This window comes from Notothenia rossii (genome assembly GCF_949606895.1).
Source record: "Notothenia rossii genome assembly, chromosome: 2".
NCBI lineage: Eukaryota > Metazoa > Chordata > Actinopteri > Perciformes > Nototheniidae > Notothenia > Notothenia rossii.
The window spans coordinates 28,835,957-28,855,090 of NC_136904.1; the positions used below are offsets into that span (position 1 = coordinate 28,835,957).

At 41.3% G+C, this 19,134-nt stretch overlaps 1 protein-coding gene and 1 long non-coding RNA gene across 2 annotated transcripts; both read right to left on the bottom strand.

The window, feature by feature from the left end:
* Positions 1-3,415: 3,415 nt before the first annotated feature.
* On the bottom strand, positions 3,416-5,261 carry LOC307030376 (uncharacterized protein). The gene is made up of 2 exons (XM_079666750.1): positions 4,679-5,261; positions 3,416-4,578 (listed from the first exon to the last, which is right to left on the bottom strand). Exons 1-2 carry the CDS (start codon positions 4,886-4,888, stop codon positions 4,357-4,359), a joined length of 432 nt encoding a protein of 143 aa, XP_079522876.1. The 5' UTR covers positions 4,889-5,261; the 3' UTR covers positions 3,416-4,356.
* An 8,177-nt stretch (positions 5,262-13,438) lies between these two features.
* LOC307030557 lies at positions 13,439-15,282 on the bottom strand. Its single transcript, XR_013805691.1, has 2 exons — positions 14,275-15,282; positions 13,439-13,763 (listed from the first exon to the last, which is right to left on the bottom strand). It is a non-coding gene; the product is annotated as an uncharacterized lncRNA (long non-coding RNA).
* Between the last annotated feature and the right edge of the window lie 3,852 nt (positions 15,283-19,134).

The following is a 19,134-nucleotide window of genomic DNA, read 5'->3' on the forward strand; positions in this document are numbered from 1 at the left end:
AGCCTTGTCACTCAGATCCAGGCTTATGACATAAATATTTACCCAAGGCGTGTCTTACTTGTAAGTGTTGGCAGACAAACATGTTGGAATTTTAAGTCATCCCTCTGGTATTATTTTAGATCATTCACGTGGATACTCTTTGACAACGCCTTGATAACATCAGTGTTATTAGTCATCCAAAGCAGTTGTTAGACGGAACATGTGACACAATGTGACACATTTGTTTGTCAAAACAATCACTGCATCCAAGTCATCTTCCTTATCACAGACACAAAGCCACAAATGTGAGGGATATTAAAGTTCAAATGTCCAAATAAACTGAAAGGGTAGACAGAAACCCTTTGTGGTATCTCAGTCACTACACAGATGTCAACATTTATTATAATAACAATGGTTCAGCATCAAAAGTGTTGCCGGCACCCCACAGAGGATTATCACCTTAACTCTGTGGCTAAATGGAGTTTTGTAAACTTTGTTAGCTCCTTGTTTTACAGCATGTTTACTGTGCGGCTTAGAGTGATCTCCTAATTAACCATGTTCTCAGCAGCAGCAAGCAGATGTTTTCAGCACATGAACCGATGCTACTGTACCCCAAACAGCAGACAATGATAGCAACTAGCTGGTGACGAAATTTGCTCATCTGAAGGAAAGACCAAATATTTTGAATACATTGAAACCAATGTGGAAATGCACTGAATTTCCAAATTGAAATGAAATGATTTTCATTGTGTCTAATGGCCAGCAGGGGGTGACTCCACTGGTTACCAAAAATAAGTACATTTGTATAGAAGTCTATAAAACATGACCCTATTTCTCAATTTTTACCAAGAGTTCCTTAATGAGTTTAATGTCTCAATTGATATATCCAAGTTTTCTTCAATACAACATGATGTAATTCTTGTCCCAATTTTGAGCAAGTTAGACAAAAGCAGTGTATGCTTAAGACAGGGCTACTTTGTAATGACAGGTCACTGCTTTGGTGTTGTAATATATGGGTGCTTTCCATGTTTTTCTCTTACAATTTGAAGCTTTTCATTGTGTGTATACAGTTCATGAGTGCAATCGTAATATTTTGTTTGCCTTATTACAGCTTTTTTGGCCAAAATGCCAAACTAAAGGCTTCAAAACCTAGACATCTTGCATCCAAATGGTGAAGACTTAAAGGGGACCTATCATGCAAAATGCACTTTTGTACGTCTTTTATACATGAATATGTGTCCCCGGTGTTCCAGGGAACTCACCAAGTGTCAGAAAACACAACCCTCTCTATTTTCCTCCATAGCCAAATCTCTAAAAAAGGGGTTGCAACGGATCTGATCAAAACTGATCCAGATTTGAACACTGTCCTGACGTCAGGACGGTGGCGCTACGGCTATTGGGCCAACTCTCCACCTCTCAGGAGAATGTGGGATTGGGCCACGGCCGGCCATTGCCGCTCGAAAGCGCTGGAGACGCTGTAGTACATATGTCAGGCCTGTAAGTGGCGCTGTAGTCTGCCACAAAAGCAGCGAAGAAGACTTCCCGCGAATGGTTGCCATGGTTGCCCTTCTGTTTATTCTCCGCTGTGGCTCTTTTTCTCCCTCCCCGTCGAGGCAAGCACTGTAATTCTCTCAGGTAGTCCACCAGCAGATGACAAACACCCACCTCTCTGCCTCTTCCAAGGAACGAGGGGACCGTGCGGCAGAGTTTCAGTTAGGTTTTCTTTCGCCGGTCAAGATGTCCGTTAAAGTTTAAATCTTCCGGACAAAATTGTATTGAGCTTTAAAACAAATGAATAACGACTCTATATAATAATATAATTAAACACGGAGGACGGAGATCTATTTTTCTCCCCCTCTTCTGACTTGATCAGAGCACGCTCCCCTCTCCTGCAGGGGGGCGTGGTCAGCTGCAGCTCACAGAATCAGCCCCCTGCAAAAACAGGGCTGGAGAACAGCAAATAGAGCGAAATGAGGCATGGCTAAAATGCATGATCTGTTTGGTATTTTGAAAACAGAAACGTATAAATATACCTTATATAGGTATGGCCCTACAATATATCATTTAAATATAGCATGATAGGTGCCTTTTAAACAAAGATAAAATAAAATGTAATATTTGTCATCATAAACACAACTACATTATAAATGCTAACGTTGCTTGTAATATATCAAATAAAAGAAATCTAATTAAAACAACTTGGCTTTTCGTTCAGGTAAAAAAAGGACATCATACACACCGAAGACTACACTATATGAAGATATCAAAATGAAACAGGTAAATTGAAGTGTTCAGCTCTGTTGTACTAGACTAAATAATGAAAGGCCCTTTGACTCCATGCACAGAATAACATTTTGAAAGGTCATAGTCTCAACATCTATAGTCTTTCAACATCTATTAATAAACCAGATTGTTCTTGTGCTACCGTGCACCTGGCGACAAATACAACACACACACAAAAAATGATGAAAAACAGCATGCAGTCATCAGATTTGTAATTTGAAAAAAGTATTACCTTGACATAGACATTTTGCTGGCAGGACTTTGAAAGGAGGAAAATGTTTCTATGTCACTATGACTCCATTTAAGTCACATTAACTTGAAACTCAAAGCTGGTCAGAATACTTTAGTCATCATTTTATTTCCAAGTCAGGATCCTGACTGGCTGCATCACGGCCTGGTACGGCAGCTGCACCGCCCTCAATTGTAAGACTTTACAGAGGGTGGTGAAAGCTGCACAGAACATCACCAGGACGGAGCTGCCATCCATGGAGGATCTTTGCTCCCAGCGGCTCAGGAAGAAGGCCCTCAGGATTACAAAAGACCCCCATCACCCCAGCCACAAACTGTTCTGTCTGCTGCCGCCTGGCAGGCGTTACCGCCGCATCAGGACTAAAACCACTATAAGACTGTTAAAACCCTGTAAAGCCCAAAAATAGAAAAATATTAGATTTTTTTTTTTTTACCTTTCAGATGTTATGGCTTCTGGAGCAGAAATGAAAGAGTTTTCACATTTTGGTAAGTTTTTTGCGAAAGGTTGTAATATTGCAACGTTGGGAGCAGAATTCCTGTATTTCTACTCACATTGTCTGAATAAATATATTGAACAACTAAGGGTTGATTTGCAGGATTGATTGCTTACTTGGCCCTATATCAGTATATAGCATGAATAATAATCACACATCAGTCATATTTTTTATGAATAGTCATTTATTAAATATGAATATGGTAGTCCAAAAAACTGTTTCTGACGTCAGAAAAGCACAGACGGACGTCATAATTGGTGCATTGGGTGTTTGTGTACCCTTTACTGCAGTGTCTACAGCGTCCTCTCTTGGTCTTCCCGAGAAAATGTGCCACTGTTGAGGCATAATCTCTGCTTTGCGCGTTCCTCTATGAGTTTGTTTTAAAAGAAGGAAAAGTCAAAGCACCAGGATAAGGGTTAAACAATAATCTGCTTTAATGGTGGAAACATACAATACATCACCCAATCACCTAATCACAAAGCACTCTGCAGAGTACTCCGGGCTCAGGTTCTACCACCGTGTGATATACGTACCACGACAGCCAGTCAGAAACAAGAGCGCCGATCCTCAAAATGATCACAACATTTATATACAGGTGGGGAGGAGTTTTATCGCTTGCTCTTCCCTAGCTATTTGTTATTGGCGAGTTCACATCTGAGCGAGCTAGCCAGTGAGTTGGCAGTGTTCCATTGGTCGGTTTCACTTCTGGGCGGGACCCCAAGCATTGAGTCAGCGGTTTGTTGATTCCATCTGTTGCTTCTGTGCGCGTGTGTGCGCGTGCGTGCGTGCGTGCGTGTGTGTGTGTGTTTCTGTCCCTCTAAACATCTTCAACACACATCTTATCTTTAACAGGAGTTAATTGTTCTTGTCGCTTAATGGCTTCTGTGAACTTCCTTTCACCTTGAAGTCAACTTACTAGGAATTAATACATTTTATTGATAAGCTCAAAAGGACCTTTATCTCGTTTACTGCTGGGTGACCCAAGTCTCAAGGCCTGCAGGATGTGTAGGAAATAAATCATTAATTCTACAAGACTTTAACGCCTTATATCTGAAAATGTATCTGGGAATTCCCCTGTTAATTGCAAAGACTATTGATAATTAACAGAGAGACCCTAACACTCTCCTGGTATACTGGGAACTGCAAAGCAGATGTCAAAGGTCATTTGTATTATTCTCAACCACAGATAGCCAAAAAACCACCCTTTTGATTACACATAAAAGTGGAAGAAAAGACTATTGCGCTATATTTAAAAGACCCTTGTCCCTTCAAATTTAACACACACGAATATATATAATGTGACATTAAAATGAATATACCAGATTGAACTTTCCTGCCATAACACGTTACTTTAATACTTCAAATAATTCAAATAATACTTCACTAGGTCCTTGTGTACATCCAGTGGAGGTTGTGATCTCTTGGGTGGGGCCCCGTTTGGTGGACTCCCATCACCTGAGGATGGTCTCTTCTGAGCAATCAACAGGCTCCTTGATGTCACCATGGCTGCTGGGCTCCCATTGCCTGAAGATGGTCGTCCTCTCTTTGGTGTTTTCATGGGAGATGTGTTCACCTGATTAGAAAACAAAAATACCTTAGGATGCAAGTCAAAAATATTACAGTGAAATATATATTTTTTTTACAAACAGCAAATAGCAGAAATGCATTCTTACCAGGATGAGAGAGGATGCTAGATCTGCCTGAAACTGTCTCCTGTTCAGGATCTCCTGCTTTGCCATCTTTAGAGCTTTGCACTCCCGCTTATAGAGGAGCCAGGCGTTGATCACAGCAAGGATGATGGTGTGCCAGAAGATGTACACGTACCAGCGTCGGGACTTCATGGGGAACTTAAATTTGGCCGTAAACGAGTCCAACAAATCCATACCTCCAATGTACTTGTTGTACGTAGCCACAATGGAAGGCCTCTCCACGTAGGTTTTGTTGGCTTTGTCCCAGCGTTTAATTATCTGCACAGGGTCTGGTCCAGCAAAGGATGAGACAAGTGTGACCGCTCTGCTGTCATACCATTTGACAGCACAGATGTTGTGGTTGGTCTCCACTCGGATGTCAAACCCTCCTCTCCCTTTTTTCTTCAAGCTCTTCTCCTCTTCAAGGTTGCAGTCGGGTAAGCGCACCTGCCTGGCTGTTCCGACATAATGAATCCTGTGATCAAGGAGCTTCACTACCAATGGGACACAGGTAGTAGTTGTCTGCGTAGCAGTTCTGACCTTCTGGAATTGTGGAGGCAAGCTTCATCACAACATCACCCGACAATCCAAGTTCAGATTTGGCTCGTATCCCATTGACACTGCCTTGGTAAGTCACAGATCATTCCAGAGATTCCAGTTCTCGCCCACACTTTGAACCCCCATGGGTGTGGCTTGCCTCGCATTATTGCTTGATGCTGCTGAATTTCCCCTTGAAAGGAATCATCATCTCATCCACAGAGTTGTGTTCTTCTGGTACCACCTGCAGGCATTTCTCTCTGAATGTATCAAGCCAGGGTCTGAGTTTCCAGAGTTTTTCTTTCTTTTCCATCTCTGACACTATCAAGTTGTTTACAAAATGTAATGATGTCAACAGTTGTCAAACAGTTATAATCTGTTGCGTGCCATCACATCAGACACACGGGGGTACCGTGCACATACGGACTCCAGCCATTCCTGGCTTAGCCTATTATCATAATAAAAGGAATACCTGCACCCATACATGCAGGTAAATCAGTTCAAAAAGTCACACGATGCTGCTTATTATCATAATAAAAGGAATACCTACACCCACACATGCAGGTAAACCAGTTCAACAAGTCACACAATACTGTCTGGCTAATGCTAACAGGCTAATTATCATACTAAAAGGGATACATCCAAGTGTCCCAGTGTAACAGATGTAAATATGCAGTGGGGTTTATTGCATTTTTTCTTGTATAATCACACAAATTCTGTGTTTTATATTATTTTATTCTGTGTTCTTCATTTTATTGATTGTTAAATACCTGGCAAGGTCGGAGATCAGTGGACGGAACCTCTGAAGTGTGGTCGCTGTAGTCAGGAGTGTATTGTTTTGAGGACTTTCCCCCATATATATTGTGTCCCTCACATTTCCTCTGCCCTTTTTTAAACGTTCCACGTGAGAGGAGTGACTGTGGGAAACTGATGTAAAACTGATTGTTTTATCTATTGTCAGCAGTGTTACTTTGTAACGCGTTACTGTAACGCAACTACTTTTTGCGGTAACTAATAGCGTTACTAGTTACCTATTCCCATTAAGTAACGCCGTTATAGTTACTGTGATTTAAATGGGTGCGTTACTACGTTACATTATGTGATGGAACCAAGCGGCAAACTCTGGGGAAGAGCCGGGACGCCAATACGGAAGTGCTACATACTGCAGTTCATATATTGGCTGATAGGCGATGACTGCAGAAAGGAGCAATTTCCATAGACCCCCATGTTAAAATGGGGGTCTAGCAATAAAGATAACACCATTTTACACAACATAACAGAAATAATATCGATAGCAGCCAGCGTCCATGCAACCACCTTGGTAACAATGAAAACGTTGTATAGACACAATTTCCTGAAGTAATCTTCATAATAACTAGCAAACTAAAGATCATGTACATCCACTGCACACATAATCTGAAATAACAACTCATATTTCTCGCATCAAATGACATCAAAACGCATTTTAATGGCCAAACTAACTTTAAAATAGGCATTTTACACTGAGAATAAAACGAAGTTCGGCCATGTTTTTTTTTTCTGCAGGGAGAAATGTGAAGATCACGTGACATAGACGCCAGCCATTGGAATGAATGGTGAAAAAAAACGTAGGGATCTTACAATTTCAGAGGCGTTTTTGTAGAAATACTACGTCCTACGTTGTGGACCAACGTAGTTATTACACGTTTTTTTGTGAGACTGGGTTGCAAGTTCATCCAGGAAACACAACTTGAAGCCGGCCGTGGTTGTTTGTTCTTCATGCTTATATATCGGGCTATTGTGACTCGCTCTGCGGTTAAAACAGTGCATGAATGCGGTTTTGCGGTAAGTGAAATTCGAGTGCTTTATTTATGTGTTAATGATTTTAATCGACGTAATGAATGTTACGGCTTGGGTTAGCGTGTAAGCGAGTGGTAGGTACATCGGTGCTAACGATGCTAATCGTAGCCTCCAAGTTAAAATCATAGACTGTATACAGGACTGTCTCAGAAAATTAGAATATTGTGATAAAGTTCTTTATTTTCTGTAATGCAATTAAAAAAACAAAAATGTCATACATTCTGGATTCATTACAAATCAACTGAAATATTGCAAGCCTTTTATTATTTTAATATTGCTGATTATGGCATACAGCTTAAGAAAACTCAAATATCCTATCTCTAAATATTAGAATATCATGAAAAAGTATACTAGTAGGGTGTTCAACGAATCACTTGAATCGTCTAATTAACTCGAAACACCTGCAAGGGTTTCCTGAGCCTTGAAAAACACTCAGCTTGGTTCAGTAAACTAAATCACAAGTATGGGGAAGACTGCTGATCTGACTGCTGTCCAGAGGACCGTCATTGACACCCTCCATCAGGAGGGTAAGACACAAAAAGAAATTTCTCAAAGAGCAAGCTGTTCACAGAGTGCAGTTTCAAAGCACATCCACAAAAAGTCTGTTGGAAGGGGGAAATGTGGCAGGAAACGCTGCACAACCAAGAGAGATGACCGCAGCCTTAACAGCATTGTGAAGAAGAGTCGCTTCCAGAATTTGGGGGAGCTTCAAAGACAGTGGACTGAAGCTGGAGTCCAGGTATCAAAAGTCACTGTTCACAGACGTGTCCGGGAAATGGGCTACAATAGCCGTATTCCCATGGTCAAGCCACTTCTGAACTCAAGACAACGGAAGAGGCGTCTGACTTGGGCTAAGGAAAAGAAGCACTGGACAGTTGCACAGTGGTCCAAAGTCCTCTTTTCAGACGAAAGCAAGTTTTGTATTTCATTTGGAAGTCAAGGCGCCAGAGTCTGGAGAAAGGCTGGAGAGGAGCAAAATCCAAGTTGCTTGAAATCCAGTGTGAAGTTCCCACAGTCAGCGATGGTTTGGGGAGCCATGTCAGCTGCTGGTGTTGGTCCACTGTGTTTCATCAAGCCCAGAGTAAATGCAGCTGTGTACCAAGAGATTTTAGAGCACTACATGCTTCCGTCTGCTGAAAAGCTCTATGGAGATGAGGAATTCATTTTCCAGCATGATCTGGCACCTGCCCACAGTGCCAAAACCACCAGTAACTGGTGTACTGACCATGGCATTACTGTCCTCGATTGGCCTGCAAATTCCCCTGACCTGAACCCCATAGAGAATATGTGGGGTATTGTGAAGAAGAAGCTGAAAGACACCAGACCCAACAATGCTAATGAGCTAAAGGCCGCTATTGAAGCATCCTGGGCATCCATAACACCTCAGCAATGCCACAGGCTGATTGCCTCCATGCCACGCCGCATTGATGCAGTAATCCGTGCAAAAGGATTCCCAACCAAGTACTGAGTGCATTAATGGACATTTTCAAATGTTTGATTGTGTTTTGCTGTTATAAATCTTTTTTTTTTACTTGGTCTGAGGAACTATTCTAATTTTTTGAGATAGGATTTTTGAGTTTTCTTAAGCTGTATGCCATAATCAGCAATATTAAAATAATAAAAGGCTTGCAATATTTCAGTTGATTTGTAATGAATCCAGAATGTATGACATTTTTGTTTTTTTAAATTGCATTACAGAAAATAAAGAACTTTATCACAATATTCTAATTTTCTGAGACAGTCCTGTATATAAAGGTTAAAACGAAATAGAGAAGTGTTAAGTGTAAAGTGGGATAATACTGTTGAACAAACAGCTTCTGTTTGAGGTTGATAAAATAAGGCCATCATTGTAACTTAGAGAGATATTTTATTATGTAGGTAGGAACTGTATGCATCACTAAGGTTAATTTAAATTGGCTATGCTCAAGTATGTAGACAAGCTAATGTCGAAGTAGTAGTGTATGTGAAATCAACCTCACAATAAGATGTGTGTATATATTACAATTATTAATGTCATATTTCAAGATGATTACTTAGATATTACAATATGGTTGGTTGATCTGGAGTTCATTATTGAGCTTACACGTTAACGTCACAGTCATCTGAAGAACGAACCCAAACCTTGTTGTTTTTATTAATTGCATTACCAAATGGGTATCAAATAAACAGTAAGCATTGGTAACACAACTTCCAAAGTAATAAAAAGGACCCTGACTCGGACAATACACAATCCAACATGTTCAACAGAAGAAAATCAGTTATATTGTTTGTACACATGGTACTTTACATATATATCTGTTTGTTTAAGCCAGGGGTCACCAAACTACGGCCCGGGGGCCGGATCTGGCCCGCCACCCCCCTTTGACCGGCCCCCACCCCCTCTGCCCCCCACTACTTGAACCGGCCCTATGAGGCAAATCCCCAAAAGTCGTCATGGCTTATTTTTTTCAAATTGATTTTTGGAAAATAATAACATGTCTGCGTTTGATATTTTGTTGATTTTGTTTCAGTTAAAAAAATTATATTTAGTTATAAAATAAAATGCACTATATTTGCCGAATTGTCGTCATCCGACATGATGGAGATCAAGTGAGTGACAGACAACGCACACGTAGAGAACTGTCAGTGTTCAGGACAGAAAAAATGGCTAACGTTAACGTTAAACAAAAAGTTGATAGAGAGTGCAGAATTTTCAAAGAACAGTGGACCAACGACTATTTTTTTGTTCAGTATAAGGACCGTGCCGTTTGCATTATCTGTAAAGAGAGTGTGGCGGTTTTCAAGGAATATAATCTTCGTAGTCACCACGAAACCCGCCACAGTGACTTTGCTAGCTTACGAGGGCAAGCAAGAGCAGACAGAATTCGCAGAATGAAAGGCGGACTAGCAGCACAACAACAAACATTCATTCGCCAAACCCAGGTAAACCAGGCTGCTGTTCGAGCTAGCTTCAAGGTAGCTCACATACTAGCTACCCATGGGAAGCCCTTCACTGATGGGGACTTTGTTAAACAATGCATCCTTGCTGTGGCCGAGGAGGTGTGTCCCGACAAGGGAGAGGCAGTCAACGGTGTGAATCTCTCCGCAACTACTATGACCAGGCGAGTAGAAGAATTGGGGGACAACGTTTATGAGCAGCTGAACGAGAAAGCGTCACAATTCAAGTTTTTTGCTTTGGCCATGGATGAGAGCAATGATGTGCAGGACACAGCACAACTGCTCATTTTTATTCGTGGGATTAGCGAAAGCTTTGAAGTGTCTGAGGAGCTGACAGCACTAAAAAGCCTCAAAGGAACTACAACAGGAGAGGATATTTTTGTCCAAGTGTGCAAAACAATGGAAGAGTTGGGTCTAGACTGGTGTAAATTTGCCAGCATCACTACGGATGGCGCACCTAGTATGGTTGGCACGACAAGGGGGCTAGTAGGGCGCTTGAACAGCGAATTCGAGGAACGAGGTCTCACCCCCCCACTACAAGTCCACTGTCTGATTCACCAGCAAACCCTATGCTGCAAAGTTTTGAAGTGGGCGTCTGTCATGAAGGTGGTTGTGCACTGTGTCAACCACATCCGAAAAAATGGTCTGAAACACAGACAGTTCCAGGCCTTCCTCTCCGAGCTTGAGTCTGCCTACGAGGATGTGCTGTACTACACAGAAATCCGGTGGTTAAGCCGAGGCAAAGTGTTGCGCCGTTTCTACGACCTGCTACCCGAAATCAACACCTTCCTGCAGTCTAAAGGTGAAGCGGTACGAGAGCTGACCGAGCCAGAATGGAAATGGGACCTCGCATTTTTAACAGATGTGACTGAAATGTTGAACTACCTTAACGTGCAGCTCCAAGGCAAAGGGAAGCTAATCAGTGACCTGTATTCCCACATCAAAGCGTTCGAGGTCAAACTAGTGCTGCTTGTGAGACAGGTCGAAAAGCTGGACTTTACGCATCTCCCTGCCACCCAGAGCTACTGCGCTAAGAAACCACCTGTCCCATTCCCAGTCGAAAAGTGCAAGGATGCACTGGAAATGCTGCAGGGGCAGTTCAGTGTGCGGTTCCGTGAGCTTCATGTCAACGGTAAAGCAATAAGTTTGTTCCAGAACCCCTTTGCTGCCGACATAAATGATGCCCATCCCTCTCTTCAGTTTGAACTAGCCGAGTTGCAGAATTGTGATATCCTTAAAGACGCGTTCAAGCCTGACAGTCACATTGAGTTCTATGCTTCGCTCCCAGAGGAAACCTACCCAAACATCAAACAGCATGCAATGAAGATGTCCACAGTTTTTGGCAGCACCTACATCTGTGAGCAAACCTTTTCCCGCATGAAGCAAACCAAGAATACAACAAGGAACAGACTCACAGATAAACACTTGCATCAGACCTTGAGACTGGCTACCACTAGACTGCAACCAGACATTGAACTTCTCATCAGCCAGAAGCAAACACACAGTTCACACTGATACGGTAAGCACACTGATTTGAACAATTACTGATTTTAATTGCTATAAATCTGAAATGTGAAGGCTCTTTTTAATTTGCTACATATGTTGTAAAATTATGTCACAGAGAAATGCAGACAGCAGCATGTCTTTCCATTTACTGAATATGGTGCTTCTTGTGTTCAATCCGTCATCCCTCCATGCCAGAGAAGGCACTCTGAAGTGAGGAGAGGAGATTGCTGTTGCTGACCCCATCCCAAAGACAGCACAATTCATCAACAAGTACAAATCCAGCTCACCTACATATAGGCTACTGATTTTGATTGCCATTATTCTGTATTATTGTTGTGCTTTAGTTTTGAGCCTACACTGCTCATGTCCTTTTCACCTTGACCTAAAAAAAATGTTAACTGAACATGCTCACCTGGATAGGCATAAGAGTTGGCTAGTTCTATTAGCCTACTCATGTTATTATAATTTTGATGTTTTTTATTTATTTATTTATTTTATAGGCCTATTTATTTGACCTTTATTAAGTGCTGCACACAATTATTATTATTATTGTTATCATTATCATCATCATCAGGCCTACCTATAATTTATAATTTTGAACTCACCTTTGCCAGTGTCAATCACCTCAACTAGGCAGATGTTTCTTACCTTGACAGCTTTGATGTTATTTTTATTAGAAAACAAATAAATGCAATATCTGTGGTATTTCAAATTAAAGCAAAGTGTGAAGACTCAATTGCTACTTTTGTAAACCACTAGTAAAGATGGTAAACAAATATGTGACAGGAATCAAGTGTTGATATAGTAGTGTGGAAGTAGTAGTGGGGATGTCTGTGCCGGGCTAGTAATCTCTTCTACACAATGAGCTGACTCGTCCCCGGCCCCCCATCACAGTCAGGAACAATAATGTGGCCCCCAGGGAAAAAAGTTTGGTGACCCCTGGTTTAAGCTGTCCAGGTGATGCAGACAGGCTGGACCAGAGAGTGAGAGACAGAACTGGACTCCTCACAGCAGTGAACTTCAGCTCAGGTACAAAGACTCTTTTTTTCATACTGTACAAAGAATCAAGAAAGATATTGGTTTAAATGAATGAAGTATTGACTTTAATACACTGATATACATTCCATTAAACAATACTAGATCACCTACACACCAGTGAAGTTGAGGGTTTTTTCTGTGCAAAAAGTTACATTTAGATGTGAACAAGCAATATGATTTTGTCAGCTTTCTAATTTAATGTATTAAAGGCAAAGATATTTAACACATAGTGAGAACTGCTACTATTTATCTCTGAATATTGTTCAAAAAAACGTGGTAAAAGTTATTCTTTCAGTGAGACAACAGCAAGCTTCTACAGTTGACCTACGTTTTGATAACAGTTAAATATTATTTTCATAATAACATATTTCAATGTTGATGAACTTCATACTGTTCATTCATAATCTGATTGTCTTTTTAGCTCACTGTTGAAATAAAAAAAAAACATTACAATTACAAAATAATTATATCTACAGCCCCTAAACACACCGCTTTCATAAATAACACACTTGTTCTGCAATAATATGTTTTATGTTTCCTGCAATTTTAGTTTGGAAAGGACATGCCTGAAAGACACGACATTTTCTCCTTCTCTGAGGGTCAAGAAGAACATCCAAGAGGAAAATTAAAAGTTGATGCTATGAGATTTTAAGACCAGTACCCTAAGAAACTACTTTTATTGTAAATAAACAATTGTCAGCTGATCGAATGCACCTATTTATCTACACTCCATCAGCTACTTATTTCTATTTGCCTCGCTTTATGAGCTTCACATCACTTGTGCCTTGTACCGCAGAGTTTGCAACATCACAAATAAATGGGGCCAATCTTCAGTCAGATGTGAATGTGTAATCTAACATTTTCAGTAAGAATAATGGACGAAAGGAGTGCAAATACAAATACAATTTATTGAAATGTGAACCAAAACTTAATCAAACATGTTTTAAATAAAAAGCACATATGGACAGAAGGTGTAAAACTATGAAATGTACAAGTAAACACATTTAGTCTAATAAAGTGACAGACTAGGCCTGTGCAGTTGGTATCAGCTTTGCCCAGCATGGGCTCCTCCATCAGGCCTGGTCCCCCTCGCTGAGGAAAGACCCTCAGTCCTCTCCGGGCCAAACGAACAGACAGGACGTCCATCACACGGAGGTTTCTCCCTGAAGTCTCTGCAGCTTTCTGGACACCACTCTGTCTCAATCCGTCCACACTGAATATAAGAGGGGGAAAATGAAAATAACAAATGCTTTAGACAATAAGAAACATAAAGTTGACTGTTGAGTTGCGCAATTTTTTTAAATTGTCAATACTATTACTGTATAACTAATATATCAGGTTAAGAAATAAAGATTGGTCTTTAAATACATGTTGTCTTTTGAATTGTTTGTCTAAAGTCAAGGATCTAGAACTGGTACTTAGTTTTAATGATAGTCTGGTTATTATGCTGTTTGGAGGAGGCCTCACAGGTAAGAGCACTAACTAGCTACCATCCCATGTACCTTAGCTTGACTTAAATGTATTTAACGTATAGTTAAGTGATATCAAAATATAAATAACTAATGTCATGCAAAAATATTAATATTTGCTTGATTCCAGTGTTGAATCTAGCACAATTACATACAAACGTTAAGGGATTTTAAGATTCTGAAGTATTATGCTACAAAACTCAATAACTTAGATTATTATTTATAGTTTTGCTGAGTAATTTCATGTCCGCTTACCTTAGAAACGTAAAATGCCACGGCAGGTTGCAGATGGGAATTATGTTAGCTTAGCTTGGTAGCTTCAGCTAGCTCTGGAACTTTCAGCTCGGTGGCAGCAGGTCCCGCCTCGGCTCCGCCTCTTTGCCCTTATTTGGAGCAGGCTGGAGAAGGCGGGAGTTGAACTCTGACGTCACTGTCGAGCCGTTAGTGGCCGACTCCGCCTATGGGTGACGTCACGGACCCTACGTTCATTTATATATACAGTCTATGGATGGAACCGAACCGAATCTCCCTGCGGATGTAACTTACAGGCGAATACAGCGATGTCCTCTCACAGCACCATGGAAAAGTGAAAGTAACCAGAGAGGAGTGATGATTGATTAACGCGGGGTAACATTTCAGTGTAAGCCAATCAGAGACAGAGTTGGGCGGGTCTTGCCTTATGGGGAAAATACACACGAACACTTGCTAATGCTAACACACACGAACACTTGCTAATGCTAACACACACACACACGGCAACGCTCACCACCAGCACACACACACACACAATGGCAGATGCAAGTATCAGCGAGAGCATCAGCGCATTTGCAACTCGGAAATATAGTTCCACTATTTTCAATTTGTGGGGATAAAAGACGCAAAAAATATTACGGTAAAATGTAAACTGTGCAGGACAGAAAGCATTGTCCACATCGAAAAACAGCAATGCCCATAGCCGTGGGAACATGTTTCAAATGGGGGGTGCTGTGGGGATGACACCAGGGCCGGTTTTGACCAATTTGCTGCCCTAGGCAAGATTTTAGCTGGCATTGAAAAACCTCTACAAAAGACCAATACACTACAAACAGAGAAACGTATTGACATGGTGGACAGCTTATATAAAAAGGCTTCAAATGTATTTAGTATTGCGTGAACATGTTTTAATTTGGGGGTGGACTTCACATCTTCTTGGGGGGTCCGGGAAGATTTTTTTTTAACATTTTAAAGTAAAATGCTTCAATCTGGTGCACTTTGAGCGCCCAATTGCTAGAGACTGATCTAGGGGATACAACTCTAAACACCCATATGAAAAAGATCGGTTTTCATTTTAATAATCAAATAATATATGTGAACATAACCAATAACCTACCATAGCCAATAACAAATAAATGTAGGCTAACTTGTTTTATTTGTGTGGTTCATTTATATCTCATTTGACCAGTTAACATTTATTTATTTATGCATATTTTTAAATCTCCATTTTTAAACAATATTTTTGGTTTACTGTCCTATAGTATACATTGGAATGATTTCAAACCTGTTTTTATTCAGCCTAATAATTATAAAGGAGTGCCTTGGAAATATTTGTTTACATAAATTGTGATCAAAACATTTGAGACCCACTCAACTATCTAAACACTCACTCCTTTACCTCACTGAACCTCTCAGTCTGACAGGAGAGCTCTCCCTCCACATTATTGTAGAAACATCTTCTTATATCGGTTAGCGCAGCAGAAGCTAACAACAATCCCAGCCGGTACCGGTGCACCCCGTCTCTCAATCTATCTATCCCTCTCTCTCTCTCTCTCTCTCTCTCACGCTGGTGAGCTGCGGGTGCCTGATAAGCCAACATCCCCCACTTTCATCACTTACAGCGCCCATCGTACGGGGCAAATGGAAAATGTAACCGGGGTGAAAAGGGTGTTATCTTTACTTAATTATTAATGTTGTTACATCAAGACTGAAAATTCATTTTTTTTAAATAATATTTTTATTTAATCTTGTGGAAGTGCAGATCCCCTGTCCTCCACCAGGGGGTGCTGCAGCACCCTCAGCACCCCTACTTCCCACGGCCCTGGCAATGCCAATCTCCTGAAGCACCTAAGTAATGTACATGGGGTGTAAATGACCTTTAATATGTTTAACCTTTTGTAGAGGTGGTTATATTTGTGTGCCGATGTTTTCCTGTGGTAAAGTTTTAGTTTTGTACTTTTATTTTGATAATTATAAGATCCGGACTTTTATTTTGAAGGGACTTTTGCCGGAAGTGAATTGAGAACGAAGGATTGTAAACACGTGTAATGACGGATGAATGACGGAGAAATTAACTTCAGATAATTAGTTACGTTAGGTTTTTAGCACTTGGCTGATAGGGGCACAAGGTTTGTTATTACTTTAATATGTGTATTGATATTATGTGGTGTTATTTCGTAGTTTTGCAGAGTTTTGAGTTCACGCTTTTGTATTAGCAAAACTGCTATATAAGGAATGGAGATGTTTTATCTGTGACATGGTGGCTAATTATTGTGTTTTCTTTCTTTTCTTAGCTCTTACGTTAGTACTTGACAATTAATGTATACATGCAAGTGTGTACAATAAAAGGATACCATCAGTTTGAGAGTTAGACCATTATTCAGCGTCTCAACCACCGGCAGTGACCCAGATGGAGCAACACCATCTAAACAGCCAAAAAACGATTTTTTTAAATCGCCACATGTCACCCAGTCAACTAAACAGATTGATTGCCAGGTATGTTGTTGAGGACATGCTGCCCATCGCAACGGTCGAGTCTGTTGCATGCCTTCAGAGAACCAGTCAGCAAAAAACAACACAAAAACTTGTATTTTTATTGTTATTATTTTTAAAGTAAAGTAACTTGTTACTAGTTACTTTTATAATTTAGTAACTAATAAAGTAACTAGTTACTTTTTCGAGAGCAGTAACTATAACTATTACTAGTTAATTTTTAAAAGTAACTTGCCCAACACTGATTGTCAGATACGTGGGCCCTTTTGTAAACGTTCCACGTGAGAGGAATGACTGTGGGAAACTGATGTAAAACTGATTGTTTTATCTATTGTCAGAAAATAAACAGATCGTCTCAACTCTATGCTGGCTCGGGTCTCGTCTATTCACACAACGCAGAGACGCTTAACCACACCGGTTACACTTGGTGCCGTTTTATTTGACCCGTTGCATTGCCGATCGGCGCTCGTCTGATCAGCCAGGAGAGAGCCGCGGACTTCCGTCTTCTTCCTCCCTCCACCCCGCTCTGTGGACTCCGTGGACTCTTTGAACAGCGATCGTGCCCGAGCGCGGGAGGTGTGTCTATTGTGACGAGGGATTAGAGTGTGTTTTTATTTCATTTTTTTTTTTTTCTCTCTTCCCTCAGTCCATTTTATTTTCTTACGCTTGTAAGACTATGGTGGCCTGAGAGTGCATTGAGAGGTTACTTTAGGCATAAAAAAGGGTACATTCTGAAAATGTGTATGTAGAGTGTTATATTCTGTGTAGAATTAGCTCTTTTTATATTTGTTTAATTTATATTTATTTTGTATTCATCTTGTGGTGATATTCAATGTCTATATCTGTTGTATACCTCTACTGAGAGTGATAACCTGTTTTCTTTTCTTTTTTAAGTTTTCTGGGCATATTGTGATATCAGAGGGTGGTACATTTGATCTTTGAGCTATGGCTGGTCATGGGCATGACTTTACTTTTGGGGTGGGGAGGGGTAGGTCTATGTTGCCCAATATTCTCAACTACACGGTTGATCAGTCGGCTGTTGATCCACGTTTGGCCCCCGCTGCCAGTTCCACACCATTCATCCCACCAGGCCCTAAGCCTGCACAAGTAATCTCTGTCGATACATTTGGGGAGTTGATTACAGAATTTGGCTAGACAGATTGGGGATAACATCTCAGCCAGCCTTAGCGCTATTCACCAACCCAGTGTTATCCAGCCTAATTCTGCTACGAGTCAGTCATCCAGTCATGATGATTTGTCACATTTGAAGGTTGTTGTGCAGTCTGAATCAAAGGCTCCGCCTTACTTCAGGGGTGACCATAGTGACACATTCTCAGTTCATGAATGGGAGGACATGATGAGATGTTACATGAATAAGATTAAATGTGACACTCATGAGGAAGTGTTCGACCTGATAATGTCAAGGCTAACAGGCAGAGCTAGGGTTGTGGTGAAAGTGTCGCTCCGCAGCCGCCCCGAACTGGATGTCACTGCCCTGCCTGCAGCAGTGTTCGACATATTGAAAGGTAACTTTAGCGAGCTCTCGTACTCCAATTTGCCAATGAAAGATTTCTATAGTGTCTTTTTCAGCACCATGGATCTCACATCAGGCTTCTACAATGTCCCCCTCCATGAGTCTGACAAACGGTACACAGCCTTCACAACACCATTGGGCTTATATGAGTACAACAGACTTCCTCAGGGGCTATGCAACAGTCCTGCATCCTTTATGCGGATGATGATGAGTGTTTTTGGTGACTTGAACTTCTACAGCCTCCTTTGTTATATGGACGACCTGCTGGTTTTCGCTCCATCTGAAGTGGAAGCCCTGAGTCGACTCGAGACGGTCTTCTCACGTCTCAGAGCTAACAATCTGAAGCTGTCTCAGAAGAAGTGCCACTTCCTTCACAGGTCTGTGCGGTTTCTTGGCCATGTGGGGAGCAGTGATGGTGTCTCAGTCGATCAGGGGAAGGTGGAGGTCATATCTGCTTTCAGGAAAGAGGACCTTATGGAGGGTGACGGCTGTACCCCAATCTTAGCAGAAGGTAAAATCTTTCCTTGGGATGGCACTGTACTACCGGCATTTAATTCCTGGCTGGTCTTCCATCGACAAACCGCTGTACGCTTTGACCGCAGGGACGAAGAGGAGTGTGAAAAATTCCCCTGGTCGGCGGAGAGCCGGTACCTTACAGAAATGGACTCCTCAGGATTGGACTCCTGTCTGTGAGAAAGCATTTGAAGATCTGAAGAGTTCGCTCCTCAATAGTGTAGTGCTGGCTCACCCAGACTTTGATAGGCCTTTCATCCTCTCCACCGATGCCTCCCTTGATGGTTTGGGTGCTGTGTTGTCCCAGGTTCATGCTGGTGAGG